The sequence below is a fragment of the Callithrix jacchus genome, chromosome 3, assembly GCF_049354715.1.
Source record: "Callithrix jacchus isolate 240 chromosome 3, calJac240_pri, whole genome shotgun sequence".
Lineage (NCBI taxonomy): Eukaryota > Metazoa > Chordata > Mammalia > Primates > Cebidae > Callithrix > Callithrix jacchus.
Genome location: NC_133504.1, coordinates 171,331,892 through 171,349,501, shown reverse-complemented (window position 1 = coordinate 171,349,501; position 17,610 = coordinate 171,331,892). Strand labels below are relative to the sequence as shown.

At 45.3% G+C, this 17,610-nt stretch overlaps 1 protein-coding gene across 2 annotated transcripts in view; it reads right to left on the bottom strand.

Moving 5' to 3' along the window:
• Window positions 1–17,383, bottom strand: part of ADGRA3 (adhesion G protein-coupled receptor A3) — a 133,613-nt gene extending 116,230 nt beyond the window's left edge. For both annotated transcript variants that reach the window (XM_002745946.6, XM_035293955.3), the window contains exon 1: window positions 16,875–17,383. In XM_002745946.6, coding sequence (XP_002745992.4) covers window positions 16,875–17,125 — 251 coding nt within the window. In that variant the 5' untranslated portion in view covers window positions 17,126–17,383. The remainder of the gene's footprint in view (window positions 1–16,874) is intronic.
• Window positions 17,384–17,610: the final 227 nt, after the last annotated feature.

The window sequence follows — 17,610 nt, the reverse complement described above, 5'->3', positions numbered from 1 at the left end:
CTGGCATTAGCCCCAGGGAAGGAGGGCAGGTCTTAGCTTGTAAGTGAGGGGCAATTAATGGTGACAAAAGACAAGCAAAGCTGAGGAACCAGGCAGGCCTGAAGCTTAATTACCAGTTGCCCCAATGTCCCCCTCCCCCTAACAAGTAAACAACCCTCACCATTACTATTCTAATGCATTATCATGGTACAATCAACCACTTCTAATAAAGCACTTCATTAAATGTGCATGTAACTTCTGTGGCTTTAAAAAATATATGTTAGCAATGTTGTTAGGTTTGGTTTCATATGTAAAATCATATAACTTTAGCAGTTAAAGAATCATTAAAGATAGCCTAGTTAAAAAACCTCACTTTACTAGTCAGGAAAGTGAAGGCCATAAATGTTGTGATTTACTGGGCGACACAATTCTACTTGGTAGCAAAACCAACGTGAATCCCCACATCCATTCCATCTCATGCTATTTCCCCTGTATCCTCCATTCTGGTCATCTTCATTAAATAAAGAGTAGGAATGACGGTTCCCTGCTCACCCAGCAACAGCACGATATGTAGAGAGAACTAGAGTGTTATGAATTGATGTCACTTCAGATGGACACCTCCCAAAAATGCATCTACTCGCCCTACGATGTTCTCATTCCTTTCATCTTAATACCGCAGCTGTTTGAGATAGGGTCATTTATCATTCCACGATAAAATTTTCAATCTCAAGAATGCAGCAGATAAGCAAAGAAACACTGATTGTATAATAAACAGGTTATGTTGCAAACCTAAGTATAAGTGCCCTTGGTCATTTCCACGACCACTAGATGATAGCAAAATGGGATGTTAAAATTCATTCCTTCAACAGTTGGTTACTTGGACATAATACGCACTCGGTGAAAATTCTCGGTTACAGGCTGCATATCCCTCATTCAAAACGTTTGGGACCAAGACTGTTTCTAATTTCAGGTCTTTTCAGAATTTGGAATATTTGCATTATACTTACTGGCTGAACACCCTGAACCCAATAATCTGAAATCCAAAATGCTCCAAAGAGCATTTCCTGTGAACATCATGTCAGTCCCAAGAAGTTTTGGATTTTGGAGCATTTAGGATTTCCTATTTTCATATTTGAGAATCTCAGCCTGCACTTTGGTTTCCCATCTGTCAGCCATCTCTAAAGGAATCCTTCAATGTAAACAAGTCTTCTGTACCAACTGCTCCACAAAGGCTTACCCCCACACCACCACCACCAAAGAAAGCACTTGACGTGTGACTTTTATGAACATAACAACAGTTAGAATTGAAGGCCAGGAGCCAGGCCCAGCAGCCTATGTGTAACCTGAGAAGGTCAATTTACTTGTCCACGCTTCAGTTAGCACTCCCGTAAAATGTAAACTATACGGAGCTCATAAAGCTGTTTCAGCGATCAAGTGAGAAGTTGTACGGAAGTATTTGGCACAGTACCTAGCACATGATAAATATTCCAATGTTGGTTGTTATTAGAACTTTTAAATCAGTTAAGGACGCTAACAACGAAGTTCTGAAAGTCAAAGAACTCCACAGACACCTGGAGCTTCTCTCTCAGAGTAGTTCACAAATGTTACCAGTTTTATCAGAGTCAACTAGCAGCAGAAATAAATCTCTCCTTTAAAAAAAAAAAAAAACAGAATTTTTACTCTGTTGTAATTTTACTCGTGAATGTAAACTCAGAGGTGTCCAGATAGCTGGTAACACCTTATTTCAGGGTATGTCTATGGGAGCGGTTCCAGAAGAGATTAGCATTTAAAATTGGTAACTGAATAAAGTAGATGATCCTCTCTAATCCACTTTGGGGAAGACCAAAGTAGACTGGTCCTCTTTAAGTAGATTGCTTACTTTAAGTGGGCATCAACCAATACACTGGGGGCCTGAATAAACAAAAAGGCAGCAGGGCAAATTCGCTCTCCGCTAAGGCTGAGACACTCATCTCCTGCCCTCAGACACCCAGGCTTCCCGGCTTAAGTTCTTAGGCTTTCAGATCCAGCCCACGACTCACACCCTCCCCTCCACCTGATTCTCAGACTCTCAGGCCTTTCAACCTGGTCTGAACACCACCACCACCAGCTGTCCTAGTCCTCCAGGCTATAGATCATGGGACTTCCTTATAACCATGTGAGCCAATTCCTACAATTCTCCTCTTAAATCTATCTCTTCGGCCAGTCGCGGTGGCTTACATCTGTAATCCCCCAGCACTTTGGGAGGCCGAGGCAGGCAGATCACCTGAGGTCAGGAGTTTGAGACCAGCCTGACCAATATGGCGAAACCCTGTCTCTACTAAAAGTACAAAAATTAGCTGGGCATGGTGGCAGGTGCATGCAGTCCCAGCTACTTGGGAGGCTGAGACAGGAGAACTGCGTGAACCCAGGAGGCAGAGGTTGCAATAAGCTGAGATCACACCATTGCACTCCAGCCTGGGTGACAAAAGGGAGATTCCACCTCCAAAAGAAAAAAAAATCTCTTCGTATCTCTTCATCTATCCCAATGGTTCTGTTTCCCTAGAAAATATTAATACACTTTTGTATTAGGTAACTCTACCGGGGTTACATGACAATGACAAACAGGTCTATGAAATTAATGTCATGAGAAGGTTAAAGAGAAGTGTTTTCTGAAATCCATTTTCTTGAAGGAGAACAATGAGAAAGGCCAGGATCTCCAGTTCTACTTTACTATCCAGCAACATCCCAACAAAAAAATAAAGGCAGCACTAGAAAATAAACTCTGGGTCAGAATAAAATACAACCATTAGGCTTATCATTTTCACAGATCAGCAAAATATCATAGAAATTAAAGAGCAAGAAAGTACCTGAATGAGCCATGTTGTGCTCACCTCCCAAAATTCTCTCACCAGCCACAGAGGGAGCCTGTTATTCATTGACTGCAGGTCCTGGAGACTCCCCACGTTTCCCTTCCATTTTAAGGCTGCCACCATCTACTCTCCCTCTACATATACTAAGACTTAGTATAGAATTTTCCCTCTCATTTTTGCTACACACAGTAACAAGAGAACAATTCCAATGTAAAGGGTTTTATAATCACTAAAAAGGGAAAAGATGGAAAAAACTAATAAAAGAACTAAGAATATTACAAAGCTTTTTAAAAAAAAAAGTCTTACAAAGTTTCTGTCTGTGGTTGCTAACTTCTAGCTAAGCTGATGGACAAGTTTTTCAACTTTATCCTCGAGGGAAGCACCCAAATGTGTAATTTTTTTTTCATCAAGGAACCCTGAAAAGTCAAATCCTCATAGAAAAGTTCACTAAGGTTCTTTAAATAGGCAATAATCTCAAGCAATCTCTATTTCTCATAGGTTCAGACTAGATGACACCAATTCCCAGGAGCCTTATCGCAAAAAGTATAGCATCCCCTAGGAGGTACAACCCTCCTTCCGGTGTCTATCTTGGCAGGGAACCACGCAGCCAAGCTAGCCAGGTCCTCCTGGGAGCTATACCCACCCCAAACCATGTGAGGGTGAAAGAATGGTTTAAGTTGCAAATACAGTTGCCAAATGCAATAATTAGTAAGGGTGAAACCGGATGTGTCCATCAAGCTAAAGGACCACAAGAGAAAGAAGTATGTAGTGATGAACTTTAAAACGTTCTGATCTAGGCAGACTTCCGCAAGAACATGGGACAGAAACTAGACAGCAACAGGCTGAAAATGAAATAAGAGGTAAGGAAATGAAGACGATGGATTCAAGCTAGTTTTCAAGAAGTTCACTTGTGAAGGAAAGAGTGGTCATTCAGTCATGATGCTGCAAGGGAGTATTTTAAGAAGAAGAGCTTTTTTAACAGAGGAGGAAAGGAAGTGGCTACATACAATGAGGAGAACCATTACAAACTCGAGGAGAAGTTCAAGATAAAAAAAGAAAAGCGATGGCTTCTCAAGAGATAGGTGAAAACTGGATCAAGAAATAAAAAAAAAAAATCCGGGTAAAAACACTTTTTACTATCAGATGAAGAGTGGGAGTTTAAGCCTTGACCTTGTATGTTGGTTATGCTGCTTTGAAGAGTCTCAAATTTATCCGTGACAGATTCTTCCCAGTCCTACTTAAGGAAAAACAAATAGTAAGAAAAATGAGACCTCTTTGTACAAAGATTTACTGAGTGCTCATGTGCTGGACACTAGGGATGCAGAGATAAATATGGCCATCAAGAGTCTACAATCTGGTAGGAGAAGCAGGGTTGCAAATAAATAATTCCAAAACAGTATGACAGCTGTCATAATGCAAGCAAACAGGAGGTAGGAGGTCGTCCCAAGGAATAGAGGAGCCAGACTAACACTGTCCACTGGGCTAGACTACATGCACTTCCAGGTTACCGGAAAGACTTTAGAATTCTAACTGCCTCTTGGTCATACAGGAAGACTTTACATTTGGTCTCATTTAAAACAAATAAACAAACAGCAGGTTCAAAATAATAATAATAAATCTAATAGAAAGGATATCCATCTTTAACACCAAAAATGATAATAATAAATCTAATAGAAAGGATATCCATCTTAAACACCGCCCTGGAGATGAATACACCAGTAATCAATTTCTCTTTGCCTTTTTCATGAGAAAAGAATCAGAAAGAATTGCACAAGAAAACAAAGAATGCTTTTAAGTCTTATCTTGATGGATAATGAATCAGTTTAATTAGACTTAGATCCAAGCAGGCTTACAGAAAGAACATTTTAACAACTATGTTAAAGAACCTGCATTACAGTTACATCTCCATAGTTGCTCTAACTTTTTTTCAATTAAATAGAAGGAGGGTTTAGACTGAAGTATCATTTCCAGCACAACGTACAACCTGCTTTCTATTATCCCACCCACAATACGAGACCATGGCAGCCGAGGCTGTTAAATGCCTGTCACTATACTAGGTGATACAGATATAAGAGGAAACGAAGTCTGTCACCTCAACAGAACTGACATTCTGCCGGGCACGGTGGCTCACACCTGTAATCCCAGCACTTTGGGAGGCTGAGGCAGGCAGATCACCTGAGGTCGGGAGTTCGAGACCAGCCTGACCAACGTGGAGAAACCCCATCTCTACTAAAAGTACAAAAATATTAGCTGAGTACAGTGGCACTTGCCTGTAATCCCAGCTACTTGGAAGGCTGAGGCAGGAGAATTGCTTGAACCCAGGAGGCGGAGGTTGCAGTGAGCTGAGATTGCACCATTGCACTCCAGCCTGGGTGACAACAACAAAAAGAACTGACATTCCAGATAGGACCAGGTCACATACTTGGAACCATGTATTCTAACTGAGGAATGTTCTCATATCAGGAGTGAATTTAATTCAAACATTTAGCAATCGCCTTTACTAATCACATACTGTGTATGATTTCCAGTGCTTGGGGAGAGGGCAGAGAATGGCACTGGGATTGGGGAGCTTAGACAACTTAAGGGAACCTCTACATCCCCCAGCCGTGATAGGGGACACATTTATTCTTCTTGGGTAGAGACATCTTAGCTTTCAAGTACAATTCTTAAACAGGTGGGGAAAGTACGTTTACATACAGAGTTAGCAATCCTGAGAAAAGATTTTCTCATGCTTAACACATTACTGTCTTCAAGCAGAATCATAAAAAGGGCTTAAAAACCTAAATAGACTGAAGCCTAAATTGTCCATGGTGAGGGTTATGGATAAGTTAGCCTTCTGTGTGTGTAATACACAATTCTATCTGCACTCAACCATGGTGAGCACTCAAGACAAAAGATTGTTAAGGTGCATAACGATTCAAACATTATGCAATTTAAACTTCAGAAGACAAAACAGGGGAAAGGAAAAATATGTTAAGTTTTAAAAATTGTATTTAAATTAAGAACCAAGAATGTCAGTCATCTGAAATGATGAGGCATTAAAAGAAACTAGCAAATGCCTGATACCCAAGTTGGTTCAGTTTTGCAGCCTGGCAGCAAACCTACATGTCCTGACAAAATCTCATGTGTCTCCGAGATGCCTGTCAATAGCAGGCCCTCAAATACAGTTACACAGATGCTTGCTGTGGTTAGACCTCCTTGTTTTATTCATTTAACTCCACAATACATCTCTAAAACCTTATTGTCCTTAACCCTGGCTTCTGCACGTCACTCTCGGCTTTACCAATGGCTGTTTTTCTTGGCTCTTATGAATAAGGCCCTGTCTAGAAGCTCTCAGCTCTGTGTCCTACAAATGTCTCTTGATTTCACCGTGTTTGATCTACTTGGACCAGCCACTCCCTCCCACATGAGGCAGCTGCCCTCAACTGGCTCCTGTGCTTTCTTCTACTTTCTTCTGTTGTGGCAGATGACAGACGGTGACTAGGGTTAACCCTTCAGATCACTGGAATATGAAGCAGCAGGTTCTCAACCCAGGTGATAACAGAACCACCCCATGGGGCTCCGAAAAATACCAACATCCAGGCTCCATCCCGGAACAATGCATCAGAACATGGGGTCTGTGGCCCAAGCATCTGAACTTTTAATGCTCTCTGTTGATTCAAATGCAAAGTTGAAAAAGCCTCAACTGCAGACTGACCAACCAGGTTATCAGAAGGTGGGGATAAGTACTCCCCTGACCCTGGGACCTAAATGGATGCAAGCCTAGCGCAAAGGGCTCTGGCCAGGAGCATCCTTCACCATTTCATTCCAGTACGGATATCATCATCGTCTATCTGTGTCATGGCATGAAAAATCTTGGCTAGAACTGCTGTAAATAAGGCAGATGACTGTGTAAGTCGACTAACAAGTCTAAGACATTCTAGATAGAGGACAGGTTTTGTGCCCAGCAGTGGGAGATGGGAAGAAAAGCCATGATGGTCATAGAGCAAAAAAAAAAAAAAAAACCCATCGGTCCTTTTAGCAAGGTTGTGCTTAAAACAGTCTTGCAAATTTTCCTTTAGAAACTCCCATTGCCCATTTAGAATTTCTGAAATTCCGGCCAGGCGCCATGGCTTACACCTGTAATCCCAGAACTTTGGGAGGCTGAGGAGGGTGAATCATTTGCAGTCAGGTGTTCGAGACCAGCCTGTCCAACATGGTGAAACCCTGTCTCTACAAAAAATACAAAAACTGGCTGGATGTGGTGGTGGGCACCTGTAATCCCAGCTATTTGGGAGGATAACACAGGAGAATTGCTTGAGCCCAGGAGGCGGAGGTTGCAGTGATCAGACATCACACCACTGCACTCCAGACTGGGCAACAGAGCAAGACCCTGTCTTAAAAAAAAAAAAGAATTTCTAAAATTCCACCTGCTATCCCCCTGTTGAGTATAACAATGAAGGAAGGTGCAGGTTAAATCACATCAAGAGGAGCTGGATGGTCACATCTAACCAGGGAGAGATATGACAGATAATGAATAGCTAGAAGGCAAGAGGCTAGGAAGAGGTACAAAACTAAGATAAAACTGGTCTAACAGACCCAAAGAAAAGTCAAGCCAGAGACAAGAAGTCACATACATCCACAAGCAGGGGTGGCACTGAATAACTCTTCGCTAAGTGAATGCAAAAGCAAGTTCAGGATAAATTTAGGAAACCGGAGAACAGATTATCAAGAATGTGACTGGAGAAGAGTAAAAATCAAAAGTGACATTTTTGGTCTTTGGCCAGCCCACACTGTATATAGGAAGGCACAGATTTACCCTGGGATTCACCATTTACATACAAATAAGAACAAGAAGATCAATGTGTTGAAGATCAGGGGAGAAGGAGGAAGGTGGTGCTGGAGTATTTTTCTATCAACCTCTTAAACCTTCCATTTTTACCCTTCAGACCGTGAACAGGAAGGATGTGAGAAGAAATGCTTTGCTGGATGAAAAGCAAAAGCAGGCTGGGCACAGTGGCTCATGCCTGTAATCCCAGCACTTCGGGAGGCCAAGGCAGACAGATCACTTGCAGTCAGGAGTTTTGAGACCAGCCTGGCCAACGTGGTGAAACCCCATCTCTAGCAAAAATACAAAAACTTAGTCGGGTATGGTGGCGCATGCCTGTGGTCAGAGCTATTCGGGAAGCTGAGAAGGAGAATTGAGACCGGGAGGCGGAGGTTACACTGAGCCAAGATCATGCCACTGCCCTCCAGTCTGGGTGACAGAGTGAGACCCTATCTAAAAAAAAAAAGACAAGGCAAAAGCAAAGCTTGGTATCTGCAATGTGCTCAGCGTGGTACTAGAAGTGGCCAAGACAGACATGTGCCTTCTGGGAGCCACCTACCTCATCTCTGTCCCACTCTACCGCTACACGTAGGTTAATTCCCTTACTAGACATGCAACATTTCTGAAACTTTAGTCAAGAAACCTTGGGAGGAATAGTGTACTTTGTAAAGCTTCCTCTTCAGACTAAAATTGGCTGTATGTGAATACAAATGCAAGCCAAACCATACCCATACATCAAGAATTAAAATTATATTGTCTTAACGTTAAAAACTTACTGAGCAAGTTTGCATCTATAGCTTCCAAATCTTTGCCAAAACCGAGTTAATAAGCTACTAATACTCAAAGCACTCTGTATTCTAATCTTTGTGTATAAGACAAATGTTGACACAATAAATGAGCTATGTTCTCTGGATTTAAGATTCCCCCACAGCATCAAGTCAGTAAACGACTGCTTCCTGAGAAGCAGCCGAAAGGAAAAAGAAGTCACCGAATAGTCTTCCAAGAACCTTCATCATGTATCATTTTCTGAGCTACTTTCTGGAGTTCTTATTTCTGTCTTTGTCTGTTTTTTAAACCATCTTTACAGGCTCCTGGGAACAGAAGCTGGAGCTGCTTTGGGAGCAACCTCACCAAATGTTACCAGACTCATTTGTTTTGGGACTTGCTATCTTGCCAAACCCACCAACGTCTCTCACGTACTTTCCCGGTGCTGGAGGACTCCAAGCAGGCAAGAAACAACAGGACTTCGAGGCTGGGTGATACGCAACCCTATCATCCTATCAGAAAAGTGTGCAACTTGCATTAACGGACCAAATGCCAAACTGTGCCCTCAATCCTGCAAGATTTCTGAGCAATATTCCTGGTAGGAATTCAAGCCACTTCCTAACACAGTCTACGTGTGTTTGCCAAGTAGATCACATGTGACCGCAGATAGATTTAATATACCCATCCTTGAATCAGGGATCCCACAGCTATGAACCTAACAAACTAAATAAACATATGTTATCATTTGCTTTAATAAGGTAAACATGTGAATTTGCAGCCGTCTTCTGTCCCCAACTTTTCCTGCTTTTCCATCACCTAGCAGGATCACTGTTAGCATTACTCTTGCCAATAAAGAACAATTATGTACCCACCCATACTCGAGGCGCTGTGCAAAGACAAGTCAGAGTCCTTCCTTTCAGGATTATGTGCATTCCGAGAGCAGCACCAGTATCATAGAAAGCAACACAAGAGCACGAACACTAATAGCTGCCTGGATTCAGAGATGGAAAGGATCAAAATGCCAGAACAGTGAAGAGTTTGTAGCAACCGAGTCGGTTATTGAAGAATATCCCAGAATTTCCCAGACTGAGATTCCAAGGCAAAGGTGCCTTACCCAAGGCACACAGGAAGCAAAGTACAAACTCTACTCAGGGAACGTTGCATTTGTAGAGAAGACTGATGCTTGGATGAAAGCATCACGTCAAATTTTAACCCTGAACCCCTGGCACTGTGTTTACAACATAACACCGCCTCAACCGACGTCCAGGGAAAAAGTAATCTGTGCTGGGTATTGAGAAATCAGGCTGCAGAGGTATGTAAGATATTGCATTCAAAGATAACAATCTTACTCTTGATCCAGTGGCTCTGCTGGTGAGAATTCGGGCCATGGCGTCTTGCTGGCCTACTGATTACAATCACTTTGCTCCTCTCTCCCTTGGCTCCACTCACCTGGCAAAGAAACAATCTGGCCACACCCAAGGATTCCCATTTCTAGGCTGAATCCAGGTGGAGAAAAACAATCGCGCTGTCCATCTCCCTTTCAATCTGATCAGAAGGCAAAACTGGAAAAAGATCCTCCCTGCTGACTTTCCAGCAATCCCCAGTAGGTTGACATTCCAAAAGAACCATTTCTCTTCTCTTTCACCTTCCTCTTGGCCCCCTTTTCCCTCGCCCTACCTAAATGTCTTTGAGAAAACAAAAGCAATGGGGCTAGAATTCCTTCTTCTTCCCACCTGCACCCCACTGCCCTCCCACCTGCCTTGACACCCGTGTTCCACCCTTTCTCCCATGACTAGGTGTTGTGCTGAACCCTACCCAGTCCATAAGGGATCACACCAGGTTCAAGAAGAAAAACTCAGGGCTACGGAACAGACAACGTGGAGTTTCACTGAGGGCTTACATGCAGGGGAGACAGTTCAGTGGTGGTCGGCTGGGCAGGATAACTGCACAGCCCAGTGGCTACAGGCAGAGCAGAGAACCTTGCAACTTGCAAAAAGCATGCAGTTCACGCAGCATCTTCACTTAGCACCCTCCCACTAACTGTTTCCACCTGACAACCTTCAATTAACCCCAAACAAAGGGCCCTGATCCCCAATATGGCCCATGTCCATGGGAAAAGATGGAGACTCCCATGTTCCTCATAGATTAAGAAAAATGGCTTTCCAGGTGGGTCACTCTGGGGCTCCCTAGCTTGGAACGCCAAACCACATTCAGACGCACCTGCATGCAGTCATTCTCAGGCTAAGCTTGTTATTACTATCTGGTGTGCTGATTACACACATGGGGATTGAACTTCCCTGCTGCCATCAAAAGCCAAACGCTTCATCTGTGCTCCCAACCCCACTTCTCTCCTCAGGCCACCCAACCTGGCTTATTCACCTGTGATGCAGGGACACTGTTTAGGAGGGCACCAGACTCCCGGCCATCAAATCCAGTGCTGGCTATTCCTTGGTCTTTCTGGCTTGATCTCAGCACCTCAACTGAGGAGGCCATTCCAGTCTTGACACGTAAACTTGTCTTACCTTCTGGGATGAGATTCTCTCCTGGTGCTCCCTCCAGCCTCTGCAGAGGCTCCTTCTCAGCCTCCTTTTCAGGCTCCTCCATGCTGCAGTGTGGTCCTGCCTGGGCCACCTCCTCTCCCCTCTGCTCACTCTCCCCTAACTGGCCCCCAGCCAGGCCTGTGTAAAGCTCTCTCCACTAGTCGCCTGATAGAGTCTCTCTACTTCAGGTGGGCCAGCCAACACCTGCCACCCTTTTTCCACCCTCTCCCCACTCAATCCAATCCTTCCCTCCCTTCAGGCTATGCTCAAGTCCTAACTTCTCCAGGAAAATAAAATACCTTCCCATGACTTCCCACACTGATCTCTCCCGTTTGGGCTTCCTGAAGCACTGAAACAGTCTCCAGCACAGGATTTATTACTTAATTAGGGACAGTCTTTTAATTGTTCCCTAAATGTCTGCATCCTACTGTGCTAATCCTTCCTTCCCAACTAGATTTAAGATTTTGAACAATACGAGCATTTTTCTTGTACTTGGTACTGAGCCACACCGGCTATGTCCAAATAATTATTAGTTATTTGATAACGAACATGAAGAACCAAAACTCTACACACTATTTTAATGTGTTCTTCTGAGAAAAACCTGGAAGTTATCTGACAAATTGCAAGTAATTTTTTTAATGTTTTTATTTGTTTAGAATCACCATGTAGCCTCATGAGGAAACCGCATTTAGAAAAGCAGTGATACATTTGTAAAAGTTTCTTTCAATGAAGTCCTCAGAACTTTCAAAACTTACAATATTGAGCAAGATTGAATATAAATCACAGAAATATAGGAAATAAGTATATTTTCAACAAAAACATTAAGTGTAGGTAAATTTTTGTTCAATTTGTGTATTATAATAGAGGCAGGGCAGTGGTCCATGCCCTGTAATCCTAGCACTGTGGGAGGCCAGATCACGAGGTCAGGAGTTCGAGACCAGCCTGGCCAATATGGTGAGACTCCGTCTCTAACAAAAACAGAAAAATTAGCCAGGCGTGGGGGCGGGTGCCTGTAGTCCCAGCTACTCAGGAGGCTGAGGCAGGAGAACTGCTTGAACCTGGAAGGCAGAGGTTCCAGTGAGCCAACATCATGCCACTGCACTCCATCCTGGGTTTGAAAGAGCAAGGCTCTGTCTCAAAAAAAAAAAAAAAAAAATAGGCCAGGTGCAGTGGCTCACACCTATAATCCCAGCTGAGGCTGAGGCAGGCGGATCACGAGGACAGGAGATCAAGACTATCCGGGCCAACATGGTGAAACCCCGTCTCTACTAAAAATACAAAAATTGGCTGGGCATGGTGGCACATGCCTGTAATCCTAGCTACTCAGAAGGCTGAGGCAGGAGAAACGCTTGAACCAGGGAGTCAGAGGTTGCAGTGAGCAGAGATCATGCCATTGCCCTCCAGCCTGGCAGCAGAGTAAGACTCCATGTCAAAAAAATAAAGTAAAATAAAATTAAAAAAAATAATAGAGGCAGTTTAATCCCTCAGTACAAAAGTCTACCTGAGACATGGGGAATACACAGTTAAGCCGAGGGTATCTGCCAGACCTCTCTTAAAGCATAGCTACAGAAACAAATGTTGTTCATTAATACTGTTGAAGGGTCTGATTTATAGGCTACGATGAAGACCAGTTCATCCAGTAAATAGAAATAGCTTTACTTTTCATGATTAAAAATAAATTCTGTCTCATCTTTGGCATTCTCCCAATTCCCATCCATTAATTTTCCTCTCTGTGGCCACATCACAACTCAGCTAGAAATGCCTGGCCACACCTAAGTGATAAAGGTTCAAACCAGGGAGCCTTCCTGTCCTCGACTCAGCCCCTACAGACTCCTCTCTGACCACCTTGGGCACTAGACACTTGCCTTTGGCATTCCAGCAACACCAACTGCACAGCAGCATAACCAGATACTGTCCTCTCCATACCCATGGGCACCTGGGGTCCTCCACTTCCAACCCCATCATTTCCTCCCCTTGTCCCCTCACCATTTTCTTCACGGTCACTTTTTTTTTTTAGACAGAGTCTCACTCTGTCACTCAGGCTGGAGTAGAGCGCATGACCAGTGCTCACTGCGACCTCCGCCTCCAGGGTTCAAGCGATTCTCCAGCCTCAGCCTCCCTAGTAGTTGGGATTACAGGTGCAAGCCATCACGCCCAGCTAATATTTGTATTTTTGGTTGAGATGGGTTTTCGTCATGTTGGTCAAGCTGACCTCGAATTCCTGGCCTCAAGTGATCTGCCCGCCAGAGCCTCCCAAAGTGCTGGGATAATAGGTGTGAACCACTGTGCCAGGCCCACACTTACCTTTTTCTTCTTTCCAGAATTGGCTCAGGATCCTCAATTCCACTAGGATTGAGGGAGAAGGCAGCCTTGCTTACCCTCCTCTGGGTTTCTCTTGCTACATGTGCACCCTGGTAATAGCGCATTGACTATACTGTTCTGGGACTTAGTCATGAATCTTTCTCCCCAAATATCTGTAAGTTCCTGGAGAAGAAAGACCATGTTCTTATTTGTATTTTGTCATGAGCTGCACAGTGTCTCATAGAAAAAAATACCCAAGTCCTGACTTTTTAACGTAATCTTATTTGGAAACAGGGTCTTTGCAGATGTATTTAAGTAAAGAATCTTGAGATGAATCATCCTGGACCTAGGAGTGGACCCTAAATTCAATAACTGGTATCCTTAAAAGAGAAAAAAGAGGATTTGAGACACACAGACACATAGGGAGAAGGCCAAGGGAAGAGAGATGCAGAGACTGAAGTTGAGGAAGGAAACCCTTAATCACGCTAGGCATCTAAGACCACCTCCCCCTTAACTTCCACACTGCATTTCAATAAAGTAAAGGCTGGCTGACTGGGGGCCACCTTTAATCGCCCAAAGGCATGGCATGGAGGAATCTTTCCGGAAGGCATTGTTTTTACTTAAACACGATCAAACCCCCACCTAAGTCACATACCCCACCCCTTCTCCGTGGACCAAGACCCTATCACACATAATTTCTAGAGTTGTAAGCCTTTATAAGAGCAGGGATTTTCTTTGTTAGGGGAGCTCTCCTATTTGGGGCAACCAGACCCGCTGCAAGTCCCGGCCAAATAAATCACGACTTCCTTCCCAGTCTGGTGTTCCAGAGGTTTGTTTCACAGCCTTTCCTGCTTCAGTGTGATGCTGCCCTAACCCAAGGAAAACCCAAAGTTGAGAGAAGCAAGCATGAATTCTTCCCAACGTCCTCAGAGAGAGAATGGCCCTGCTCATACACTGATTTTGGACTTGTGGCCTCCAGAACTATGAGATTAAATTTGTTGTTTCAAGCCATCAAGTCTGTAGTAATCTGCAGCAGCCCTAGGCACTAACACCCAGTCCAAACTTCAACAGGCTACCTACTACCTAGGGGCCATCAACAAAAACTGTGTTCAACTAAGATGAAGGCAAGACGGGTTAATGAGAAAGCAGCATCTGAACTGCAGGACGGGAGTCTGGCGGGAGTCTGGGACTTGGACTCAGATGCTACTCCACTATGAGAATTCTGGGGAGTCCCTTATTTACAGTAACTCTAACTCTTGCTTTAGTAAAATGAGGAAACTGGCCTATAAGACTCTATATGGGGGGAGTCTCATATACATTGAACCCTCTTCAGCCAGAACAGCTTTCTTCTTTTTTCCTTCTTTCTTTTTGAGACAGAGTTTTGCATTTGTTATCCAGGCTGGAGTGAAATGGCACCATCTCAGATCACTGCAAACTCTGCCTCCTGGGTTCAAGCAATTCTCCTGCCTTAGCCTCCCGAGTAGCTGGGATTACAGGCCCCCACCACTGCGCCTGGCTAATTTTTTGTATTTTTAGTAAAGACAGGGTTTCACCATGTTGGCCAGCCTGGTCTCAAACTCCTGACCTCAGCTGATCTACTGGCCTCAGCCTCCCAAAGTGTTGGAATTACAGGCGTGAGCCACCACAGCAGAACAACTTAAATTGATCCTTAATTGTATCTTCTTTCTATTCACCGAATAAATTTTATTTATTTATTTATTTTTAATCTGAGTCCCACTCTGTAGCTCAGGCTGGAGTGCAGTGGCACAGTCTTACCTCACTGCAATCTCCATCTCTGGGATTCAAGCAATTCTCCGCCTCACCCTCCCAAGTAATTGGAATGGCAGGCACACGCCACCACACCTGGCTGATTTTTGTATTTTATGGGGTTTTGCCATGTTGGCCAGGCCGGTCTCAAGTGATCCACCCGCATCAGCCTCACCAAGTGCTGGGATTACAGGTGTGAGCTACCATCCCCCACCTTGATTTTATTTTCATCTAAAGAGCTTTCCGGCACCAAAATAAAACCTGGATAAAAATGACATTTCATAGTTACTTATATTTTAACCAGTTCATATAAAAGGCAGTGAAATAGTTTAATTGATAATATGCTGAAAATCAATTTCCCCTATTTTTTTCTGCAAAGCAAAATCAACAATTTACAAGTAGCTGACCAATTCCAGCTGGAATTGTTGACACTTTTAGGTCAGAAAAACTGCACCTAAACATGAGTCAACATAAATGCCACTCATTGACCCAAAACCTAAATGTTTATAACGTAACTGCACGATTGACTAGTTTTAGAAAATCTTCTCCAACATTGGGATTCTCTCCACATGGAGTGTAATTAAAGTCCTATACCCAAAATTTCCACTTCAAAGAATCTGGCTAAGAGATAAATAAATATAACTGCTGCCACCACCAAATGGTAACGGGTTAGTAAAAGAGGCAAACAAAACAAAAACCCTTTCACCCATCTTCATGCTTCCATTAATAGACACGTAGACACAGTTTTCATGGTTAAATGTTTCCTAATTCAAAAAATGGAAACAAAGGTGTTAGCAATGAACTGCATGCCTGGCCTACCTGTATATACTCCTGCTAAATTGGGGTTACATTTAAAACCATACTTCAAGTGTTTTCATAGATCATGCTGCGGCCCTTGCCTTGTTTGTATAGTGGCCGCTTTCTTTTTTTAGGAAACCAACCAAGACAACACAGAGGAACGCGGAGCCAAGGGACTCACATTTCAGTTGAACAAAATATCCATGAGAAACACTAAGACTCAAAAGTTTCCAAACCAATTCATCCTTCCGAAAACAAAGTCGACAGTCACTGGGGCCAACTGTTCAGCTAAATTGGCAGAAAGATGTTTGCAAAACCGAACCGAGAATCCCAGCACAAGTGAGTAACCAAAATTTTTCCTTCCAGGTGGAAACTCAATCCGAAAACCAAAAGTCCCTCGAGTTGGAAGGCTCAACAAACCCCCAGTTTTCAGTTCCAAAGTTCCTGGCTTTTAAATATGAGGCCTCACAGACATGAAAACGGGACTGCAAGGTACATGCACAGACTGATCTGAAATGTTTTCAGCCCTCAATAACAACTCTATCTTAAAAGGTGCTCTTTAGCTGCAATAAAACTAAGATAGCAAAAGGCAAAGGAAGCGTCTTGGGGTTTGGGCTCGCACACAGTCCCTGTGTTCTGCAAACTCTACCGCATACGTGTAATTTAATTTGCAAAGAAGCAGAAGGACTGGCGCTTGTAATCGAGCATTGTGTTTTCTGGAAACCCCAGCCCAGGATGAATGAGCTTTAACTCTGCCAACAGCGTGTTTACTCGCCTCCTCACGTGGCACCGCGCAGCACTAGCGCTGCGCTCGGGACAGCGCGGGGCGCGCCTGAGAACCCGAAAACTTTACTTTGCAACTAGCGGAGCTGGGAAGCAGCTCGGACGCAGATTGGGTTGCCTTTCCCTGGACTGCACCCATGCCAAGCACACGAGCTCTTTCCTAGCACCACCCCCTGACTACAGCTCCACACAAAGGCGCGTGGGTGCCGGCAGGACCCCTCTCCAAAGTTGAGCGGAGAGATAAGAGCCGAGCGGGAGAGGATCGAGCGCCCGGGCGATACTCACAGGGTGACCGTGCGGTTGGGCAGAGTGTCTGGGGGCAGGACCTGCGCGAGCTCCAGGCTGCTGCACACAACCTTGCCCTCGGCGGCGCCCGCCGCCCTGCCAGCCCCTCGGGGCCGCCCATCGTGCTTGCAGCCGGCGGGCAGCGCCGCGGCGCCGCCACCGCCTCCCAGCAGCGCGAGCAGCGCTAACAGCGCGAGCGGCAGCAGCAGCGGCGGCTGCGCGCGGCCCCTCAGGCGTTCGGGCGGCTCCATGCTTCGGGCCGGGGCCTGCGGGACGAGCGGCGGCGCACTGGCCTAGCGGGCCGCCCCGGAGCCCGGGCGGGCAGGAGCGCGGCGCGGGCCCAGAGGCGCCCGGAGCCTCATGGCGGCCGGAGGACGGGCCCTCCCCGGCGCCGACATGCTCCTTTGTCCGCTGCGGCTGCGCTGGGCCTCCAGGGAGCCGGGGGTCACGGCCACACGGGTCCCAGCGATTCTCTACCGCCCGGCGCGAGCACCGCCTCCTCCTCCTCCACCGCCGCCTCCTCCCCCGGCCAGAACCTGCGGCGGCTCCTCCCCGCCCGCCCCCGCACCCTCCCCTTCCCCTCCTCCTCCCCGGCTCTCCCCGCGTCTGCCGCCGCCGGGGGCCCCGAGAGGAGGCGCGCGCTCCCGGGACCAGCTGAGTCCGACTGCGCGCCCGGGCCTCAGCCTCCTGGCAGGAGTTGTGGGGGGCCCGCGGGAAGGCGGTAACTCGTGGAGAG